Below are 21,764 nucleotides of genomic sequence, written 5' to 3'. Positions count from 1 at the left end.
AACTTATCCCATACCTCCCATAGGGTGGGTTAAGTATTATTGACACCCTGAACATCATTTAAGAGCACATTACTTTTAACCGTAGAGCCCCACCTTACCCTGTCCCCCCTAAAACCAGAGCTATCCACCCAATATGAGTTGGTTCTCTTAGAAGATCTTGGAAGAAATGACCCACGTTCATTTCAGGCCACATTAAACGGTCACCAACAAATCAAAAATGTGACCGTTCTCTATGCATTGGTATTCAAATTAGCCACATTTTTGGCTATAAGTCTATAACTATAGGTCTTAATGACTCTTAATCACCATGATTAACACAAATAATGGTGCTTCCTCCCTTGAGTCCAAACTGAAAATAAGTACAGTTTGTTTTCTTGATCTCCAATGCTTGTATTAAAGAGCCTCACTTGAAGAGCTCAAGGCCCTTATTGAAGACGACCATTATAGATTGAATTATAACGTATATCATTAGCATCTTCATCACCACTCAAAGGGTAATATGCCACACTCTCTGATAGGTAATCCCTCCATATTACTGTAATTGACTTTGAACTCCTAATCTAAACTAAAACTAGATCAATTACAAGGCCACTCTCATCCTCAAGATTGGGGTACTCTCGCCTGTAAACAAAATTTTGTAAAGGTTCCTGTTATCCTCTAAGAAGTGAGTAAAGGTGTTAATTCCCCGCCTATGGTATGGAAAGGGAATCACCAGTGGGAGTCTCTTTATATCTATAGAGGAGTGACCATAGACTCAATTGAGTCAAACCACTATAAATTATGTGTAGTTTGTGCTTTAAATTGTTTACTTTCAGTTTTCCTCATTTTATTTATATATAACTAAAAAGGAAAAGAAGGTAACTAACCACTAATTCAACCTGTTCACCTCCTCTCCGGTTGACTCACAATGTCCACCCAAATCTGTTCATGCTCAAGTGGAAAACCTACACAAGACACCATTCCACACTAAGGGGGAGCAGGAGCAGCCAAATGAGAGACGATTAGATGAACCACACTAAAACTATTCGTTCTCTTTATCTTAAAAAAAATTATTCCAAGGCTGATCTCCACAACTCCAACTTGGCATTAATCCATGTTTTTGTCTCATCCACCAAAATGATATCATGAACAAAAAGTCTACACCAAGGAACTTGATCTTGAATGTCTCTAATTCAATCATTTGTATTTAGAACAAACAAACAAGAGCTTAAGTTTGACTCTTACTGTGACCAAATTGTAATTCAAAATTCACTACCTTGGCCCCCCATAGTTTGTATACTTGTCACTATAAGTTTATAACTATGTCCTCTTCTCTATTTCTTACCCTGTTAGCTTCTAAGTACCCTATCAAAAGCTTTTCCCATGGTTCAAAAACTCAGCTAGATCTTGAAAATCTTGAAAACATTGACCTTATTGAGACAATATGACATGCAAGACACGCAAACCAAATTAAATAACTCAACCAAAATTTTGAATAATATGAGAATCTCAATAAAATCTCAATTACTTCAAGAATTTTGAACTCCTATATAGGCAGTTACATACTCATAATATAGCGTTGTTGGACTTGGGAGGTGAAACATGGACGACTACAGTAGTTAAATGTTTATAACATATGTATTAATTCATTGTACTTTGGCTAGATGTCCATGTAATGTGCACTATTGAGAACTTCACCGTATCTTGTGGTTTGAAGTAGAAACTTTAACCATTTATTAATCTTAAGTATGTGTCTGCAAATATTTATTGCCTAATTATATCTCATTACACTCAAAAAGGAGTAGAAAAGGCAATTTTAAGATTCGATGTTTACTACTAACCAAGGATGCAAAACCATATATCACACATGCACAAACGCATAATTACGAGAGAGAAAATCAAAAAAATCAAAAAAACCAAAAAAAAAAAAATTTAAATCCCTAAATCAAAAAAATGTGCAAACTTCCAGAGATCTCAAGACCTCGAGAAATTTGACCTAATCGAGATGGATAATTGAATATTTTTCTTTTTAGATCAATAACTATCATATGGGGATCATTTTTGCTATCTCTGAATCTTTCATTAGCCACTGATATAAGTGACTTCTCCATAATATTGGTCTTTTGTTTGGTGAGTTTCAATTACTTTCTCTCATAACTTCAAAATATCATGCATTACTTTTATACCTGCATTCATCTGGCACTTTCATTGTGCTCATAATTTTACTAAACAACTTGGTTAGCCAAGATAAACCATAATTCCTAAGCTTTTCTACACTTTTATTGGGTTCCCATCCAAACTAGTATTTTTTCACCCCTTTTTTTTTTTTTCCTTGGGTGAATAAAAAATATTATAAATAGCCCAAACTAGTATTTTACCTACTTTCATCACCCTTGAAGCTTCATTTGATTCAATCATCTAGTTTCAGTAAATATCTATGACATTGAATGTATTGATGAGTAATGCAACCTTCCAAAACGTCCTTATTTAAAATGTCTTCATCTTGTAAAGCCGTGTAAATAATCTTTCCATATCTCCTCAATGTCCTTTTCCATTATTAGTACTTTTATTACATTTATTTTTGTATACAAAATAGTCAAAATCACAACTCTTCTTGACAAGATCAGCAACTAGGACCGTCAAACAACATAGATGACTTGGGAGAATGAGGGTGAGGGATTATTCCCCAGATGAAAGATCTCACAAGGTTCATGGGGGAGTGTGGGGTGGATCAAAATATTGCCGGTGCTGATGGGTCTTGGGATGTGGACAGCTGGGGTTGGTAATGTGAAGTGCATATCAACCATCTTTTATTACTAATGAGTTCATCTAAACTAATCTCATGTTTTGTTGACATCAATTTCAAATCTTAGAATTAGTTCAGACCCGCTGATGTGAAGTTGCAGGACCACCCAAAGAGAAGTCCCAAGAGCCGAAATAAAGTATAGGACTGCCGCCCAAAAGGCCAAAACCCCGTGGTCCTTCAAGAAGGCCAAACCACATGGAGGGCATTTTGGTCATTTCGGGTACCCTAGCCCAGCCCAGAATCAGAGTCTTATTTGGGACTCCACTTCTAATTTTATTTTGTTATTAGAAACAGTCCTTGTTAAGTTATGAAAGAGCCCAAGTCTAGTTGGGAGTAGTTAGTCTGAATCCTATCTTAAAAGGATCCCCCTTCTTGGAGTGGAAGTTCTTTTAATTGCAGTAGTATTTAGTTCAGATTTCCCTAAAAACAGAATTCCTAGTTTGTTTCCCTTTCTAAGTGAGAGTCCTCAGGAGAGTAGGACTCCTAAATAAAGTAGAATTTCTTCTTTGTTTTGGTTTCAAATTTGACTCCAAGTCTAAGTCAACCATGCAGGCTATAAATAAGGCCTCAGGCACGTAACCAAATCAGTTTATGTTGATGAATAAAATATTGAGAAAGAGTTGCAACCAAGGGAGGGTGCATTTGGGGTTGTATGGGGTTTCCAGGTGGAAGGAAACCCCATGGCAGCTTTGTGGTGTTATTTCTTCTTAAGTTCTTCCATTCCCCAACAGTATACAGCAAGTAAGTGATCCTCCCACACCATTCGCCATCTCCTACTTTCTCTCAAACCCTTATAAACCCCTCCCCCATCCCTGCGGCATTCCTTCCTCCTCTCCCAAACCCTAAATCCCATATTCTCTCATCCCCTCCTCCAACTCCCTCCCCTTTTTGGAATAATTTCCCCCATCCCCTCCTTGGTATTCGATCCCTTTTCCTGACCCCAATTACCCACCCTAAACCCTAAAACCCGCAAATCATCTTCTTCCCCAAAACCCTAAATATCTTAATCTCCCACACCCTAGATCTCTCCATCCCCTCACTCAAATCCTATTCCTTTTTGGATTCATCATCCCCTCACCACCCTCCTTAACCTTCTATCCTAACCCTAACCCTAGCCACCCCTTAGAAACCCTAGAATTTTTGGAAACCCTAAATTTCCCAAACCCCAAGGACTTTTGGATTTGTGTTTCAACAAACCCCACCCAAATCTATTATCCTTTCCCACTAGCCCTAACAACCCTAATCAGCCTAAATTCATAACCACAGGTTTTTGAGAAACTCTAATTTGACTGCTGATTTCATATAAATTGATCCTGGTTAGGGGCCCACAATTTGGGAGTTACATCACTTGCATTTCAAGTTTCAGTCAACAATTGATTTGTATTCTGCATTTGAATTATGGTTATTCAAATCAGACTAACAAAATATAGCAGATCTTCCAAAAGAGCAAATACCCCAATAACCAGAAGGAGAAGAAGTAGGTGGCAATAATCCCAAAAGAGACAAAAGTTGTATTTTTCACTCGAAACTTTCACTAATGAATCAATTTTGATGAGTAAAAGCACAAAATTGCTAAGGCCTTTGATGACTGAGCTAATGGGGTGATAATCAGAGAAACAAGTGAAAAATTACTATCTGATAAGGTGAGGGTTAACAATAATACATACCCAATCCCAAGTAGCAATACACCAATAACCAACTTGGGCGCTTGCTTCCTTGCAAATGTAATGATACCATGGAAAACTGACAACGGTGTTAACTCAGTACCATCTACCGAGAAGGAAAAGAATGAAGCAGAGAAAAAGCGTGAAGATTTCTTCAACGATGCTTTGGAAGCACTAAGAGGTGACATGTCTTTATTTACATCCTTTTGAATTTCCTGCTTCTTCACTGGACCAACATTCCTCATTTTTTCTGCTTCAGCTTCGACTTCTGTATCCACACCTAATTTTCCATTCTCTTGATCATGCAAGCCATCAGAGAAATTTAAATCTTCAATGCTTTTCCCAGATGCATCAGATTGGTATTCTGATGAAGGTTCACCAACCAACAAGGCATCTTCAACTGACCCATCTTTGTCTCTTTCCAAACTAGAACCACCATTAACTCCTCGACTAATCTCATCCTCAGGAACAATAAATTCATCATTTAACATCTGCTTTTGTGATGATGGTACCACTGGATGTGTTGAACTGTCGGACATTTCAACATTAGAATTAGAGAGAACTTTCTCAGCCCTTTCCAAAGCAATTTCAGCGTCATTTACACGCTGGGTAGCCTCAAGTTCCAAAGCAACGGCCTGTTCAGCAAGAAGCATAATATTTGCAACATCCTCCTCTGCTTTCAAAGCATCCATCTGCACTCTCTCTGCAACTTCACTCAATCTATCAACTTCCTTCTGCAGCTCTTCCTTTTTGCTTTGTAAGCATCTCAACTCATTCTCACAATTTTCCAGTACAGCTCTGCATTCATTAACCTCACCTTGTGCCTCTGTAATCGCCTCTTCCTCCTCTCTCAATGTACTCGATGCTTCCATGGCTGTTACATTTTCTGCAACATTCCCTGTAAAAGCTTCTGGAGAAGCTCTCATTCCTTTTGCCACCTCCAAAGACTCCAGAGCCAATTGAAGCCTCGCTTCAGCCATTGAAAGGGCCATGGTTGCTTTCTGAACAGCTTCCTTAGCAACAGCCTCATCAGCTATAATCTCTTGAATAGTGCTCAGGGTGGTATTGACATCATTCCAAGCATTTGCTGCTTCATCTTTTAGGGCAATTGCTGTTTCCGATATCTTCTGAGCCTTTTCCTCAAACATACAACTGTTTAAATGAGCAACTTCCAATTCCTTGAGAGCCTTCTGAAGTAATTCCTTCAAACGATCAGTACTAGGTGTCTCTACCTCTTCCCCTTCCACTACCAGATTATTTGACTCTATATTGGAAACAGACACACTTTCTGAGCTCTCTGAGGAACTTTCCACTCCTCCGTTGGAACTTTCCATGAATTCAACGTTTCGACCATTGCCATCAACATATGGTAAAGAATCACTGCCTTGACACTGTAAACGCTCTACGGCCCTTGACACCTTCAAGATATTGCCCAAGTTACTGTCCAAATATCCCCTTAAATGTGAAGTCCGCAACAAATTATCAAACTCTCCTCTGTAACGCTTGCTTATTTTCTTCATACCCTTCGATGCATACCCTTTGTAGCCAAAACTCGGATAGCCAACAAAATTATAACTAAAATTTCTGCAACTATACATCAGACTCGAACTAGAACTTGAACCTTCAACTCCACGAATAACATTTGGCAACCGGAAACAACAGGCAGAATCCATATCTCCCGCTACTTTAAGCAGTCTTCTATGACGATACTGCAGAAATCAAAAATCCTGCATTACATCAAGACCATTACCAACATTTAAATTAAGCATATCAGAAATCGCACTGAAAAACATATACAATAAAAGAAGATATCGAACTCGAAGAATCAAAACAGTAGAGAGATGATTCCGCAATTGTCTATATTAATTTTGCCGAAGTTTGTATCAAATAAGTAATTTACAGCAACTTGCAGACCTAGATAGCCAAGACCACTGAACGAACAAGGAGAAAGTGAAGCCGAATTTACGTTCTGGAAGATGCTAACCGATCATAAAGAGTCAAGTTGGAGCTCAAGTTGCAGAAATCCATGGCACATTTCAGTAGATTTTTTTTTTTTTTCTTTTCAATTTAGGGTCCAAGAAATAAACAAATGGATACAATGAAGAGAAGTTAGAACTGAGAAGACAGAGCAGTAGAGCATTCAACGGAAGTTTTTTTATGACAAAATTTCGAATAAGGAAGAGAAAGGATCTCATTGGCGGAGAAACGCCGAATGCGACATGGACGGCGTTAATAACTAGACCGTTGAAGGCCCCACATCTTGATACTTTTGGACGCATTCTGATGAAAGGTTCGCTGTCAAAGGCGAAGTATGGAAGTTTTCCTCCGTTCCTTTGGATTGGGATATTCCTGAAGTACGAAAGATTCTAATGGTCCTTCACTCCTTCTACAAAATCTTTTTGGTGTAATTTTCTTCAAGATTAATTACCACCAAAAAAGGAAAATTCTTCAATAAATATACCCCAAGGGATAAGATGTGTTTGGTAAACACTGATACTTCATCAACGCAGAGTTGTTCTAATGGTGAAACCAACACCTCTTAATGAAGAAAGTAGTGGGTTCAGCTCTTGCTAAGGCATATTAATATCTCATCTCTGGCTTAATAAAGCCCATTCGTACAAGAAAAAAAACACTGATACGTCATAAGTAAGGTTGGGACCAAGGACTTCTCTTATATAAAAATTACCCCATTTCCTCCATATACAATAGAGCAAATTGCACTGGCACCCCAAAATGGAGGCTTTAAAACACTGACACCCCACAATGTTTAAAAACACGACACCCCATTCATTAACACACTGTCCATCGTAGTGAAACCATTAATTCCGTTTATTCTTTTAATTCCAAAATACCCTTGTCAAATTGAAGGAGAAAAATGGCATTGGATGGTTGCCGTGCTATTCTCTCCTCTCTTCCTCTCTCCACCTTCGGCCCATTTCGCGTCTCCCCGTCGCCCGCTCTTCCTCTTTCTTTGGGTTAAACCACTTGCGGGCTTCTTTCCTCGTTTTCTTCATCTTTCCCTTCATCTTCTTCTTCGTGCTTCTTCTTCTTCTCTTTTTCAAATCTCGTGCGCTTCTTCGCTTTCTTTGGTTTTACACATCATCATCTTCTTCCCTTCTTTTCCGTTTGGTGGGCGGGCCTTTGGGTTTCTTCTTCTGCTTCTTCCTTTCGCTTTTCTTTTCTTCCGTTGACTTGGTTTCATCATGGTGTTCGTTGCTTTGGGTTGTTTGGTTTCGGTATATTTTAAATGCCCAATAGTTGTGCTTGAGATCGGTCGTTGGCGGTTCGCGCGAGTATGGCGGGTTGCGCCTGCTGCGGTCGTGGGTGTGGGGTTTCTGTGGGTTGTCCTTGTTGGGCCGGTTTACTCTCTCGGTTTCCCCGCGAGATCTTCCCGGCGGCGTCGTTTCATCACTAATATGAACACATGGGGGTTTGCGCTGTGAGTCAATCACACACCTTTATTCGGTTTTCCTTCCGTTTTGCTTTGTGTGGATTTTTCTTCTTCGCTCTCACGAGTCTCTCTTCTCCCCGCTCGTTTTTGTTTTTCGGTGTCACGAGATCCGGTTCTCTCGGTTGGTTTTCGTCCTTTTCCGCCGCTCTCGGTCCTCTCTCCTCGGCGTGGTGCCTGGGGTTTTTAGGGGTTGAGGGTTGGGGTCTCGTGGGGTTGCGAGGACCCATTTTGCACCCCTCCCAAGGGGAAGTCGGGGCGAGGTTAATTAATGGGATACTGATGGCTTGTTAGGTGAGAAGGGTGGAGTCTTACGAGGTATATGATGGTGACCAAAGGAGGTGCCATTTCGGCCGGAGCAGAGGGAGAGGAGGCGGTGCGCGGTGGAGCCGCGCTTGGGCCCGGTGGAGGTGAAGTAGATGAGGATAGAACCGTGGCAACCATCTAATGGCTTATTTTTTCTCCTTTAATTTTGATAAGGGTATTTTTGGAATTAAAAGAATAACGTGATTAATGGTTTCATTCGGTGGCTGTGTGTTTAATGATGGGGTGTCTGTGTTTTTAACTGTGGGGTGTCGTGTTTTAAGCCTCCATTTTGGGGTGCCAGTGCAATTTGCTCTATATAATACTACTGTTAAAAAAAAAACCAATACAAACAACAATTCCCAAAAAACAAGAAGAGAAAAAAATTTCAAGACTCTAAAGATGGATGAAAATCTTTACTATGACATCTCAAGTTGCACCACATTGCAGTTGATATGTATCTTGCAACTAACAAAGTTGGTAGCCAATTTAAATTGGTCTTTATTGCATCATTATTTCAATCAACCATGAGTGAGTCTTTAGCAAGCAACATAGAACTCTCAAATCAAATGAGTCTTGATAGCATTGCATATGGTACCAACTACCAAGAGCATCTTTAAATAGTGTCCATACATTGCTACACCAAAAGGTTCCACATCCAAAACAAACTACATTTAATACATGAAGTTGGGTGAAATGGCCAACCTACCCCTTGAAAAGTAGAGATATAAGCCAACATGTTTTTTAGCACAACTGGCACTGTAGCATTTTCTTCTACTCCTTCTTTTTGTTCAAAGAAAATATGACAATTCCCCACCCTCCCAAAAATCAAACATTTGTTGTGAAAAACTCCATATGAAACTAACAAACATTGCCACTAAAACACAACTAAATTTCCTTTTGTAACCATTAATCCCACTTAACATTAGAACTTTTTAGTTTGCTCGCAACTAAGTATGCAACTAATAGTAAGTCTAAGGTGTTAATCATCGACTTAGAAATTGATTCCATGAGCAATAGCTTAACTAATTATTGTAACTGCAACTTTAGCTTCTAATATATATTTTTCCTTTTCATTATCATTATCAGGAAAAGGAAAATTCATATGAAGCTTTGGCAATTGGTCATCTTTATATTATCGTAGAGGTACCCAAAAATTCCTCTTTGTCTGATTTGTGTTCATGGAAATGAAGATGTTATCCATGCTTTATTTTCTTTTAATCATATGCAAAGGAGTGTTGGAGAATGTTCCTGTCTCCGTATCAATACAGATGAATTTCAAGGTGAGTCTTTTGCATGATTGGATGAGTTCTATATAAACTAAATTAAAAGGATATAAAAAAATAGGTCATGCGGATCAATTGAGGACCATACGCATTTGGTGTATTTGGAAAACCTGAAATGCCACCATCTATAAATGTTTAAACCCATCAATTACTTATAACTAATGTGCAAAAATTCAGCAATACATGCCCGATGTTGATATAGGCGAAGCTCCTTTAACTCTTTTGATACGTAATTTTTCTATTGACAGTGTGGCTCATGGGATTGCAATCTTACTTAGGTAGTCATGGCTGCATCATATGGGATTTTAATGGAGGATTTATAGCACCAAAATGCAAAGGATCCGATGGTTCATCTACAACAGCTATGGAAATTGAAGCTATAAGGGGCGGATTGATACTTGCAATCTCTGGGTGTAGACAAACTATAGGTCACCTCAAATTTCAAAGCAGCAATACTTGCTTTTTAGGGACATAACTCATCCATGGACTAGATTGAACATGAAGAAAGCCTATGATAGGCTTGAGTGGAGCTTCGTAAAAAAAGTTATTTTGAGATTGGGCTTTGATCAAAAGTGGGTTGGGTTAGTCATGACATGCATAACATCTACTTCATGCAAGTTATTGATTAATGGTTACGTTAGTTCTCCCATCTCCCCAACTAAGGGCATAAGACAAGGATATCTCTTTCCCCTGCTATTCTTATTTTGAGTGCACAACGGTTGAACTCAGTTATTAAGAGAACTGAAGTTGTTGGGATCAAAAAAGATATTAGGGTTAAAAATTGAGCTCCACAAATTGCCCATCTATTATTTGCAGATGATTGCCTCCTATTTTCTGAAGTCAAGTTGGATGCAGTGTGTAATTTGAAGGCATGCTTTGAGATGTACTATAAAACTAGTGGACAAACTATTAACCTAAAGAAGTCAAACCTCTTTTTCAACCTTAAAACACACATAAAATTTCAAAGGTGGTTCTCCAGAGTCCTCAAGATATCATATACAAAGGGACCAACCAAATATCTTAGCCTTCCTTCAAAAGTGGGTATCTCTAAAAACAAAGTTTCAACGAGCTATATGATAAAGTTACCCAAAAGATGGAGAACTGGAAGATGAAGTTGCTCTCACATGCAAATTGGGACACTCTCTTGAGGTTAGTACTCTTTGTTCTCCCCCAATATGCTAATGCCCACTTTCAACTCCCAAAATCACTTCACCAGCATATTAGGAAGGCTTCAACAGATTTCTTTTGGGATCCTTGGGAGAAAGGAAAAAACCCACTGGATTTATTGAAATAAACTGTGTAGCTCAAAGAGTAAAGGGGGATTAAGATTCAAAAAATCAAAATATTAAATTATTGCCTTCTTGGTTAAAATAGCAAAATATCAGATTCTTTATGGGCCAAATTTTACAAATCTTTGTATTTCCCCAGCTCCTCAATTCTTGATGTGGAGCCCAAGGCCCAAGATTCAAAAGAGTATTTTACAAGGAGTAAAGCAATTCAAAAAGTACTTAAATTGGAAGATTGAAGTGGGATCGAGTATTGATATATGAAAAGATAATTGGATTCCTACCAATCATAACTTCAAGGTGGGATTTCCAAAACCCACCAGTTGCCCTCTTCATACAGTGGACCAGCTCATTGAACAAGAAAATAGATGTTGGAATTTGGAGGTCCTAAATACTTGGTTTTCTTGTCAAGTGATTGGAGAAATTCTGAAAATACAACTTAGAATATTCCCTATCAAGGATAAACAAGTATGGTTGGGTGCCAAAAATGGGGTCATCTCAATCAAAGCAATGTATTTAAAGATTTGAGAAGGAAGAGAAATAACTTTTCTTAGCAATAATGGGAAGATCCCCACATAGATTTCAATCCCATAATCAACTTGGAATTTTATTTGGAAGCTTCACACCCCCACCGAAACTTAAATTCTTCCTTTGGAGGGTATGGCGGCGGCCCCCCCAGTGCAAAGAGAAAAGAATTTACAAGATCCCCTGTGGTGCGTGATCTATGGGATGAGCCCCCCCCCTTTTGTGTGTTCCGGCTTCTTGGCTTAGATGGGATGACTTGGAATTGACTATTTCAACATGGATTGACATCTTAAAAACCAAGAGCTTTTCTACCAAAAAGGAGAAAGATGAATTCATCATTGTTTGTGCATTTTTGTGCTGCAAAATTTGGAAGGCCTGTAAGGATCGTGTTTTTCAAATGAAAGGGTGGAGCCCAATTGAGGTGGCCCAAGAGGCATGGAGATCGGCCCAGGAATATATTCAAGCCCATCTGGACATACCCACTAGAACCCATAAACTAGTTGGATCCCCCACTAAAGTTCTTTAGACTCCTCTCCCAAGAAGAGCCCATAAGATTAATTTTGAGGCCACATATAAGGAGGACACTGATTTTGCGGGCTTGGGTTGTATAATAGAGACCACCTTGGAAGACCTATCGTGACTCTATCTGAACCCAATTCAGCCGCTTCTGTGCTCATGGTTGAGGCAAAAGCTCTTAGGGTGGCAGTTCTTTATACTTTGGCAGAGGGTGTGGACATTGTTTCTTTTAATCTGATTGTAAAGTGTTGGTTTGCCTTTGGAACGGCACAGCTTCCCCTCCACCCCCACCCCCCTTGATGTGGCCCACAGCATCCATGATTTCCTCAATGTGGGGGATAGATTTGAAGAATGTTGTTTTACTTATGTTTCTAGGCGGATCAATGGTGTCGATGGTCACCTAACCCAGAGGGCCGAGTCGGTGATGATCTTGACTTTGTGGCTTATTTCCTCTCCTTGATTGCAGTCTCTTTGTAGTCCTGTTTCCTCAGCTTTGCCGTCTCAATAAAAAAAAAAGATGAGTAAGAGCTTAGTATCAAAAGTTTTAAAGCTTGTTTCAGACTTTAATATTGTTGTTTTTATTACATTCTTAGGTCTCAAAACTCATTTGCTGATTTCTTAGCAAGGGCTTACAAAAAAAAAAAAATCTTAACAAGGGATGCTAGGTGTTTAAAGCTCACCCGTAGTTGGTTGGGAGTCGCAACTATTTCATTGTGAATCCCTCTTTTTTGTCTTCTAACAGTCTAGATCTGGTTTGTTCCATTTGATTTTGATGTAAAGTTTCATGTTTTTTACAGGAAAAAAAAGAGGCATTGTGGCGCAAAGACAATGTGTTAAAATCACGCATGTGGGTTCGGGTGAAGTGTTTGAGTGAACTCAAATTTCTTCGGATGGAATCCTAAGACAAATAAGAGAGCTCACTCTATTGGTCTTTGTTCCCCGCATCTACCTATTTTGAGAAAATAGAAAACACAAGTGATTTATTTTAAGGAAAACCAATCCTCCAATTTATTTCATTAATTTAAAAAAAAAAATTTGACTCAACAAGGATAACAATATTTAAAGAGTATCCCCCCTCCAAATTAGATTCAATATTACAATGGTATACCACTATACATGTCCAGCTGGGGTGAGCGCCGACATCATTCGTGGTTCATATTGTGGTGATCATCTTCAATTTTCATCATTCAAATTGTTTTGCTTCACTAGTGCAAGATCTTCTTTTTTCTTCTATATCAATTCTACATGATTGGAATATATTTTAAAGAGGTATATTAGTTCTATTGTGATTTTGTCAAATTGTATTTCTTATTTTATAGATTAAATAATATTGGTTCTATATCGTGTTCTAACTAGTTTTTCAATTATCGACTCCCCATAACAATCCATAAACCGAATCTATTACAAACCTAAAAGCCAATTCATCATGACAATCCTCCCAACACAAGTAACCCCATTTTTCAAAAGCCAAGAAACAACAACTATGGTCTCAGCTGAAGGGTCATCCGACTGCTAGCGATAACAAGAAATCATAACTAACCAATGTAAATTAGAACTCTCTTCCTCTCAGAACAATTCTCAAATTAACACTATTTTTTATGTTGTGTACTTGTAACTGTGAAGTTTCTCAGTAGATGAAACATATTAAGCAACAAGCGTATTTTTCCCATGATTCTCAGCTTCAGTTACAAAGCTTTATTGTGGTCAAATCACCTACTATAGTTTCACGAAATCACATTCTCTTCAAACTACTAAGTGAATGGACCAAATCTTCCAAATTTTATCAAATAAATTATAAGTACTAATAGCCCAATGGAAGAAGGAAAAAAAAATAAAGGGTTTCTAATTCTAAATCATAAGAACCCTAGACTCTAGAATCACCTGAGAGACTTCAATTTAGAGAATATTCTACTCTTGGGAGTTGTAATGGAAAAATGAGTTTAGGTGACTCAGAGTGAATCCAGGAAGTTTTTTTTTGTAAATTTAAAAAATAAAATTAAGCTAAAATTTACATTTTCTTTCATTCTATAGCTAAAATGGTCATTTTATTTTTGAAGGTAAACCATAATTATGAATGACTTGTAATTTTTTAAAAAAAAAATTTAAAATATTTCTCACTTGAGCGTCCTGAAAAGAATTCATATTCATAACTTGGGCTTCAGTTTGAAGGTGTCCCAATTCCCAAGTCCCACCAACATCACATCATAATCTCCAAATTAAATATGGAATCCCCATGACAGTGCCGTACACATTGAAGATTGCAAAGCTCAGCAGTACACCTTGAAATTTGATGACCGTTAGAACCACCGACCAACTGATTGAGGCGCATGGCACACCACGTATTCGATGAAATTCCCCAGTTAATAATCACACGGGAACTCCAATTCCAAATATGAGGTTGGCTTCTCTTGGGTTGCCTGCAAAATGTCGCTGAGACGGTCATCGACTCATCTCATCTGGTCTCTTCCAAAGATTATTTGCATCGCTATAAATTAACCAAAGCAGCAAACATCCCAATCCCATCAACTGTACCGTTAAAAGTCATGATGGTGGTGGTGGGGAGCAGTTGGTGTCCTTGGGATTAGGGGGACTGTGGCCTGTGGGCTTAGAACACAAAGGTTTCTTTTAACTTTTAAGCACAGCACACTTTGCCCTACCGATCTGCTTTCTTTTCTATATAAATGCAGAAACTATTTTTCATATGGAAAAAACTTTAATGCCAAGGATGCATGGTGGTGGTGGTGGTGGTTCACGAGTGCAGATCTTCTATTATTTTCCTCACACTTTTCACACCACGAGATACAAGACTATTTCATTCCTAACGAGACGTAAACCTCCAATTAGATGTTTATGTTATTTTATTTACGTGGATTCATCCATCTCCACTACTTTTAGCACGTCCCATTTATGGAAAATTGAATGAATTGCCATGCATGGAAAGAGAAATTTTCTATTATTAGAAATTGGGTATTTAGGGTTTTTTTAATCAATTCTCATACTCTATTTTGTTTATTTAAAGAAAAAAATTGAGTATAAGAATTCATTTTTAGTAAAAAGAAGAAAAAAATTGTTGGTAATTTTTATCTATAATAAATTATGAGAATAAAAAATAAATTTGATATGTCAAAACCAAAAATTTGAGAACGTATCATTAGGTTTGGGAGTGACGGAAATAATATGGTTTTTCATATAAAAAAAAATATATTTATTATTATTTCCTCAATTTGCATTTGGATTTTAATAATTGACTTGTGCAATAATGAATAGATTGAGGACCAGTTTAATAATCCACTGAAAAACAGTTTCTAGTGTTTCTTGCTTCGAGAAGTAGAAAAATTGACCGAAAATCATTTTGTTTCACATGACTTTTGCAACATAAATTAAAATTTTATAAAAAAAATTTGCTTCAATAAACACTTTCCATACAACGACTATTTGTTGTTACTTGTATTCTCAAAGCAAAATTGGAGCCAGGCAGGTTGGATTTAAATGAGAGTTTTAGAATGAGTATTTATTAAATTTGATGCTCGTTAAACATAACAATGGTAAAATTCATAAATTTTCTTACAAGTTTTAACGATCATCTATAAAAATGTTTTTGCTTCTAGAAACACTTAGAATTTTTGTTGGTGTTTGTTGAAGCAGAAACATTTGGTGAGTTATCAAACGGGTTCTGAGTTTTGAACCAAAATCTATATAAGAAGCAAAAAGTCCATTACAGATTTTAGAAGTTTTCTATTCTCTTAAACAGAATAGGATTTAAAATAGACACTAAACCAAAATGGTGATTTTGTAACAAACATGCATGTTAGGAGATGATTATGACAATATTCATCCTAGTCTTGATGATATATATGTTCACTTTCCGTTCTTTTATGTAACAAACGTATATATAGTTTTCGTTAGATTACCAACCAAATGTTCAGATGTGGTTGTGATATGAGGCACGTGTTCAAATAATAGTATTTACCTCTTTAATGAGATAGACGTGGATGTCAACCAACATTATAGACACGTGTTCAAATAATACTCTTTACTTCTTGAATGAGATAGATGTGAATGTCGAACAAACAAGCCCTAATAAGGCATCCTCAAAAACTATTTGATCGATAAATCTCTAGATTTTATGAATCCAATAATTTTTACAACTAAACGGATATAAATTTTGCATTCATGAGTTTAACTACGTAAATTATAAAAAATTTCTCTTTATGTGAGCAGAAAATCCAACTAAACTGACATGATAGAATAGAGCAATGGTAAACCAATGGGGAGTTGGTCCAAATGATAAGCAGCTTGATCCGCTTAAGCATGGTTGCAGTATCGAAACTTTGTAGATGCAAAAAATTTCCACTGTGGAGACTCTCCCACCACAACCAGGTGTGGGACCCAGGTCGAAACTGGGGTTGGCAACCAAAAAAGAGAATAGAGGCTCAATTGAACATCAATTTTGCAACTTGCATCCATGATTGTTTTCATTAGGTCACGAGAAGCTCGGCATAAATTGAGTAGATGGAAGATGAGAGTTTGGATGAGTTTGGACAAACAGGTGAGGTGAGGTGAGGTGATGTGTTGAAATGGGTAACTATAACTCTCTATAAGGTGGTGGTGGTGCAACCACGTTAGCCCAAACCCAACAAGGGAGGAGTTGTACAGTTGAATGGTCCAAACTGCACAGCTCCCTTTTCCTGGTGAGACAATGCCCTCTTCTTGCTTGAGGCACAAAACCATCCACCATTTCTTTCTATCTCCACCACTTGTATATCGTTTCAAAATAAATGCACCAAGCTAGCTTGGATTTTGAATACTTTTTAATCTATCCACTTATTTCCCTGCCCACCCATAAAATTAAATTATCAAATACCCATTACACCCATGACCCATCATCCCCATAAATTGCTCCCCACCTAGTAACCTCGACCATAAAAAACTGGGTCGGCTCTTGTCCTTTGGATTGATGGTAAGTTAATTCAAATAAATAATAAGGAGATGTTTAGTTACTTGATTTTGTAGATTTAGGGCTTTTTTGGTTACTTGAGTCTGTAGATTTTAAAAATTTAGAGATTTCAAATCTACAGACTTCAAATCTCTAGAGTCATGGTTCGTAAAAGTAACTGTTTGGTTAGTTTGAATTTTTGGAATGAAATTTCTAAATTTATCCTAAAAAAATATTTATTGAATTATGGTTCAAATCTTTAATGCTTTGATAGTATGGGTGAAATCTCTGGATTTCACCTCATACCCATAAATCTACAGATTCACGTTTTTAGTGTAAAATTGTGAATCTCTAGATTTCATGAATCTAGGGATTCACACAACCAAACAGGAAAAAATCTCCCATTTGTGAATTCAGAGATTTGAAATCTCTGGATTCGATTCTGAGATTTCAAATCTATAAATTTCAAATCTATGGAGTTATAATTTATAAAATTAGATGTTTGGTTGTGGAATGAAATATGTGGATTCATAATAAAAAACTATTTGATCGACGTGATTTTTGTGAATATGCAAATGTATAGCTTTTTTGAAATCTCTGGATTTCACCCCTTACCCATAAATCTACAGATTCACGTTTTTAGTGTAAAGAGGTGAATCTCTAGATTTCATGAATCTGGAGATTTTTACAACCAAACGGGTATAATTCTCAGATTCATGAATCCAGAGATTTGAAATCTCTGGATTCATGTAACCAAACAGGCCCTTAACCAAACAGGCCTAAAAAATCTAGAAATTTCAAATCTATGGAGTCATGATTCATAAAATTAATTGTTTGGTTAGCCTATAACTTTGCAATGAAATCTGTAGATTCATCCTGAAAAAACATCGATGGAGTCATGGTTCAAATGTTTAGCGTTTTTATCATAGGAGTGAAATCTATGGATTTCACCTCACACACATAAATCTACAGAATCACGTTTTTAGTGTAAAAAAGGTGAATCCTTAGATTTCATGAATCCAGGGATTCACATAACCAAACGGGTATAAATCTCTCATTTGTGTGAATTCATATAACCAAACAGGCCCTAATAAGGCAATCTTAATTTATCTGGAATTCTATGATATATCATTATTTTTTGGGATAATTACTATTGCCCCCTTGTACTTTGATTTTATTACTAATCAAACATCTTTCTTTATGAAATTACTGTTGCCCCCTTCACTTCTAACGGTGTTAAGTGATTGTTAACATCAAATATATAATGTCTATTTTGCCCTTCATTAAAATTAAGAAGTTAAAAAATATGACATTACCCTCATTTTTAGAAACTATATTGAATGTCAATTATATCCTTCAAATCTTATATTTTACAATAAATTTTGGCTTTGGTGGAACCACACACTTTGTACAATGGTTAGCATATATTAGGAGATTTTCAATTTTCAACTTTAAATTACATTTGATATTTCCTAATATTTTAGTTTCTATTTTAAGTTTTATTTAATCACATATTTCCTTTTTTCGACGAATTCTTTTTAGAGAAGAAAAATCAAGTCTTTTCTTTATTCGATAGTTTCTTTTTAGAAAATAAAATTAGTTAATGATAGTATTAGGAGATTTTCAATTTTCAACTTTAAATTACATTTGATATTTCCTAATATTTTAGTTTCTATTTTAAGTTTTATTTAATCACATATTTCCTTTTTTCGACGAATTCTTTTTAGAGAAGAAGAATCAAGTCTTTTCTTTATTCGATAGTTTCTTTTTAGAAAATAAAATTAGTTAATGATAGTATTATAACTTGCAAATGAGTAAATAAGTAAAAAGATAACCTGTAAGGTTATTTTTGGATTTTTGAAAAAATATATGGATGCCACATCATCAGTAAACTAACTAAGCTTAACGAAAAGGGGCATTAGTAATTTTTGACAAAGTTAAAGGTTGGATTAGCAATTTTAAAAAGTAGAGGGGATAAAGTAGTAAGAAAATCAGAGTAAAGGGGACAACAGTAATTATCCCTTTTTTTTTAACTAAAATATTCTTACATCTCTTGATTTGTCTTTTATTTTTATTTTTTTCATCAATCGATAGCATGTTCAGTTAGAAATTTACACTAATACTAAATTATTTGTACTTCATACATGTTAAACAAAAGAAATCATAAGAGTGTAGTTATATTTTGGTTATAAAATTAATTATATGTCCTTAATTGATGTTTTTAGATACCACAAGAAAATTAAAAGCAAAAAGTCATTTTATTTGGATTAAAAAAAAAAACTTGAAACAAACCTCAACATATTTTTCGTAGGGTCCAAATGAAAACTACCCTAAATAACTGTCTTAAGTTAATCAAAACAATTTGGAGGTTAGAATTTGGACAAAACGGTAATAATGTTTAGTTAATTTATAAAGGTTCGGTCAATCATAGTTCAATTTTTATTAAAATATAAAAAATATCAAATTATATTGGCACCCCAAAATGGAGGCTTTAAAGCACTGACACTCCATATTTTATTTAAAAAATATAGACATTCAAATCCATTAAACATATAAGTCTATTCTACTACTAAAACAATTAATCCACTATTTTTTTTTTTTAATTTCATAAATATACTTACCAAAATCTGAGGGGAAAAAATTCAATAACAAATCTTTATTATGATGGGACTTAAAAAGTAGGGTATAAGTGCTTAAAAACTCATTTTTTCTTACCAAAAAAAAAAACTCACTGTTTTAGAAGTCAGTGCAATTTGCTTTAACAAAAAATAATAATCTGGTCAACATATTTTCAACCCAGTCAACGGTTCAAGAGGGCCGGTTCACCTTTGTGCGTCACCAAAATCCGGACCAAGGAGCGTGTCACAATTGTTATATCACGCAGAAGCGGGGTTGTTTCCGGAGACGAACGTGGATAAAAGAAGGAATTGAAGTGGATAATTACGCACCAGAGAAACTTCGACGACGTCTTCACCATTTCTGACGAATGGGCAATGAGAAACACCACCACAGACTTCTTCCAGCGCATTCGAACAGTAGCAGAAGCTGAGGAAGAAGAAGACGAAGAAGAAGGAAAACCGCTCTGTGAATGGGATTTCAACCTCTCCACGGTTGTCTCTCCAAATGCAAACGTTGGGGTAGTATCCGACACCCTCGGCGTAATTGAGTTTGACCCATCAGATCATCTCTTAGCAACAGGAGGAATTGCTAGAAAGATTAGAATCTACAGCTTGAACTCCTTGTTGAAACCAGATGGTATTCACCAGGATGCGCAGGATACCATCTTTCTCGATCACACCACTTGTTGTGACTTCTACATATGCACTCCGGCGAAGCTTAGTAGTCTCCGGTGGAAGCCCAACACTTGCAGCCGCGTGGTGGGCTCCGGCGACTACGACGGTGTGGTGACGGAATACGATCTGGACCGTCGAGTCCCCATCTTCGAGCGAGATGAACACGGCGGGCGGCGCGTTTGGAGCGTAGATTACTCGCATTGCGTTCCCTCGCTCGGCGCGTCGGGATCCGATGATGGGATCACGCAAATGTGGGACACGCGCTGCGGTGGGAATAATGGCACGTGCGTGGCTGTTGCACAGCCGAGCGCTTCGCGGAGCCCCGTTTGTTGCGTGGAGTTTGAAACCAGTGGTGGGCCATTGCTGGCCGTTGGATGTGCTGATCGGAGGGCTTATATATACGATGTGAGGAACACCAAAAAACCGGTGGTGGTGTTGGAAGGGCATCAGAAGACGGTCACGTACGTGAGATTCCTCGGCGGGAGGGAAGATGGTTTCTGCAGGAACAGATGGGTGCTTGAAGCTTTGGGACATGGAGGGTGCACGTGTGATTCGCACGTATAAAGGGCACGTGAATAATAGAAGCTTTGTCGGGTTATCTGCGTGGACGAATGGAGGCCTTCTGGGATCCGGGTCGGAGAGTAACGAGGTGTTTGTGTATGATATGAGATGGGGAGAACCCGTGTGGGTACGTGGGTTTGAGGCGGGTCCGAGTGTGGGTCGGGTGGGGGAGGTCGGGTGTGAGAATGGAGGAAGGTTCGTCAGCTGTGTGAGCTGGAGACAAGGTGGAGAAGACAAGGATAAATGCATGCTTGTGGCAGGAGGATCTGATGGTGTGTTGCAGGTTTTTGAGGGGAAAAGAAAGTCATTATCATGTCCCAAATTACAATAAAATCTCATTCTTTTTCTGGTTCTGATTCCCAATTGTTATACTACTTGCTTAGATAGCATAAAATCTCGAAAACGAATTAAATTTTGATCTAAAACATCATAGTCTTCATGGTAGAAAGGTAGAATGATTTAGTCTCCGTAGCTTGTGAATCTCTATGAATCCAGTTCGGCCCCCCGTGTTCTTCCAATCGTCTTTCAGGATGAAATTTCAGTTACCAAAAAAAGAAGAAATCTTCCATCGTTCTCATTCTTAATGATAATTAGGAGTTTTAATTACTAATTCAGACTCAGAAAGGCAGGTGGGGCTGGTGGGCAGTCATTCATTTGGGAATTGGGACAGTTGTTCTTCATTTCTTGGGTTAGGAGATAACAGGCTTCTGTGGTCTAGAGAAGTGCATCGTTGCTTTCTTTAACCAGTAAGCTGGAGTAGCTTTGTTTTTCCTTTTTATGATACAGATGAGAAAAGGAAAGCAAGAAAAGAGGAAGCGAAAAAGAGATGATAAGCAACTAGTGATGGAAGATTTTCTTTGAATTGTCTTTGGAAAAGTTTTCATGAAAATCATGTAGGGCTATGTGCATATAAATGCAGGTCAAATTGAAATTTGAAATAAATGCTAGCCTTATATGACCAAAAAGCACTCCACAGCCCTAAAGATAGACAGAAGGAATCTTCCGGGTACGAATCCTGTCCTCTCATCTTTCTATCCTTCAAGAGATGGTGGGTTGGACAGTTGCTGTGATGATAATGGTAATGTTGATGGTGATGGATAATGATATGGACCCATTTTTGGATTGCCAGATTTTAGTTACTGGATAGGGTAAATGAGAGAA

General features: G+C 37.4%; 2 protein-coding genes across 2 annotated transcripts in view; one reads left to right on the top strand and one right to left on the bottom strand.

The window, feature by feature from the left end:
* LOC149030089 (K(+) efflux antiporter 2, chloroplastic-like) overlaps nucleotides 1-6,634 on the bottom strand; it is a 51,867-nt gene extending 45,233 nt beyond the window's left edge. Inside the window, exons 1-2 of the mRNA XM_089142400.1 lie at nucleotides 6,364-6,634; nucleotides 4,453-6,176 (exon numbers count right to left, since the gene is read on the bottom strand). Coding sequence (XP_088998526.1) covers nucleotides 4,453-6,122 — 1,670 coding nt within the window. The 5' untranslated portion in view covers nucleotides 6,123-6,176; nucleotides 6,364-6,634. The remainder of the gene's footprint in view (nucleotides 1-4,452; nucleotides 6,177-6,363) is intronic.
* Nucleotides 6,635-19,664: 13,030 nt separating this feature from the next.
* Nucleotides 19,665-21,152, top strand: LOC149030088 (WD repeat-containing protein RUP2-like). The gene is given in 2 exon segments (XM_089142397.1): nucleotides 19,665-20,522; nucleotides 20,524-21,152. Coding segments are annotated over 2 exon segments (1,191 nt in total). The 5' UTR covers nucleotides 19,665-19,742; the 3' UTR covers nucleotides 20,935-21,152.
* The last annotated feature ends 612 nt before the right edge of the window (nucleotides 21,153-21,764 follow it).

The sequence above is a fragment of the Hakea prostrata genome, chromosome 1 (genome assembly GCF_041222555.1).
Source record: "Hakea prostrata isolate BN-2017 chromosome 1, UWA_Hpros_2, whole genome shotgun sequence".
Lineage (NCBI taxonomy): Eukaryota > Viridiplantae > Streptophyta > Magnoliopsida > Proteales > Proteaceae > Hakea > Hakea prostrata.
The sequence above is the reverse complement of the archived record's forward strand: the minus strand, read 5'-3'. Positions and strand labels throughout refer to the sequence as shown.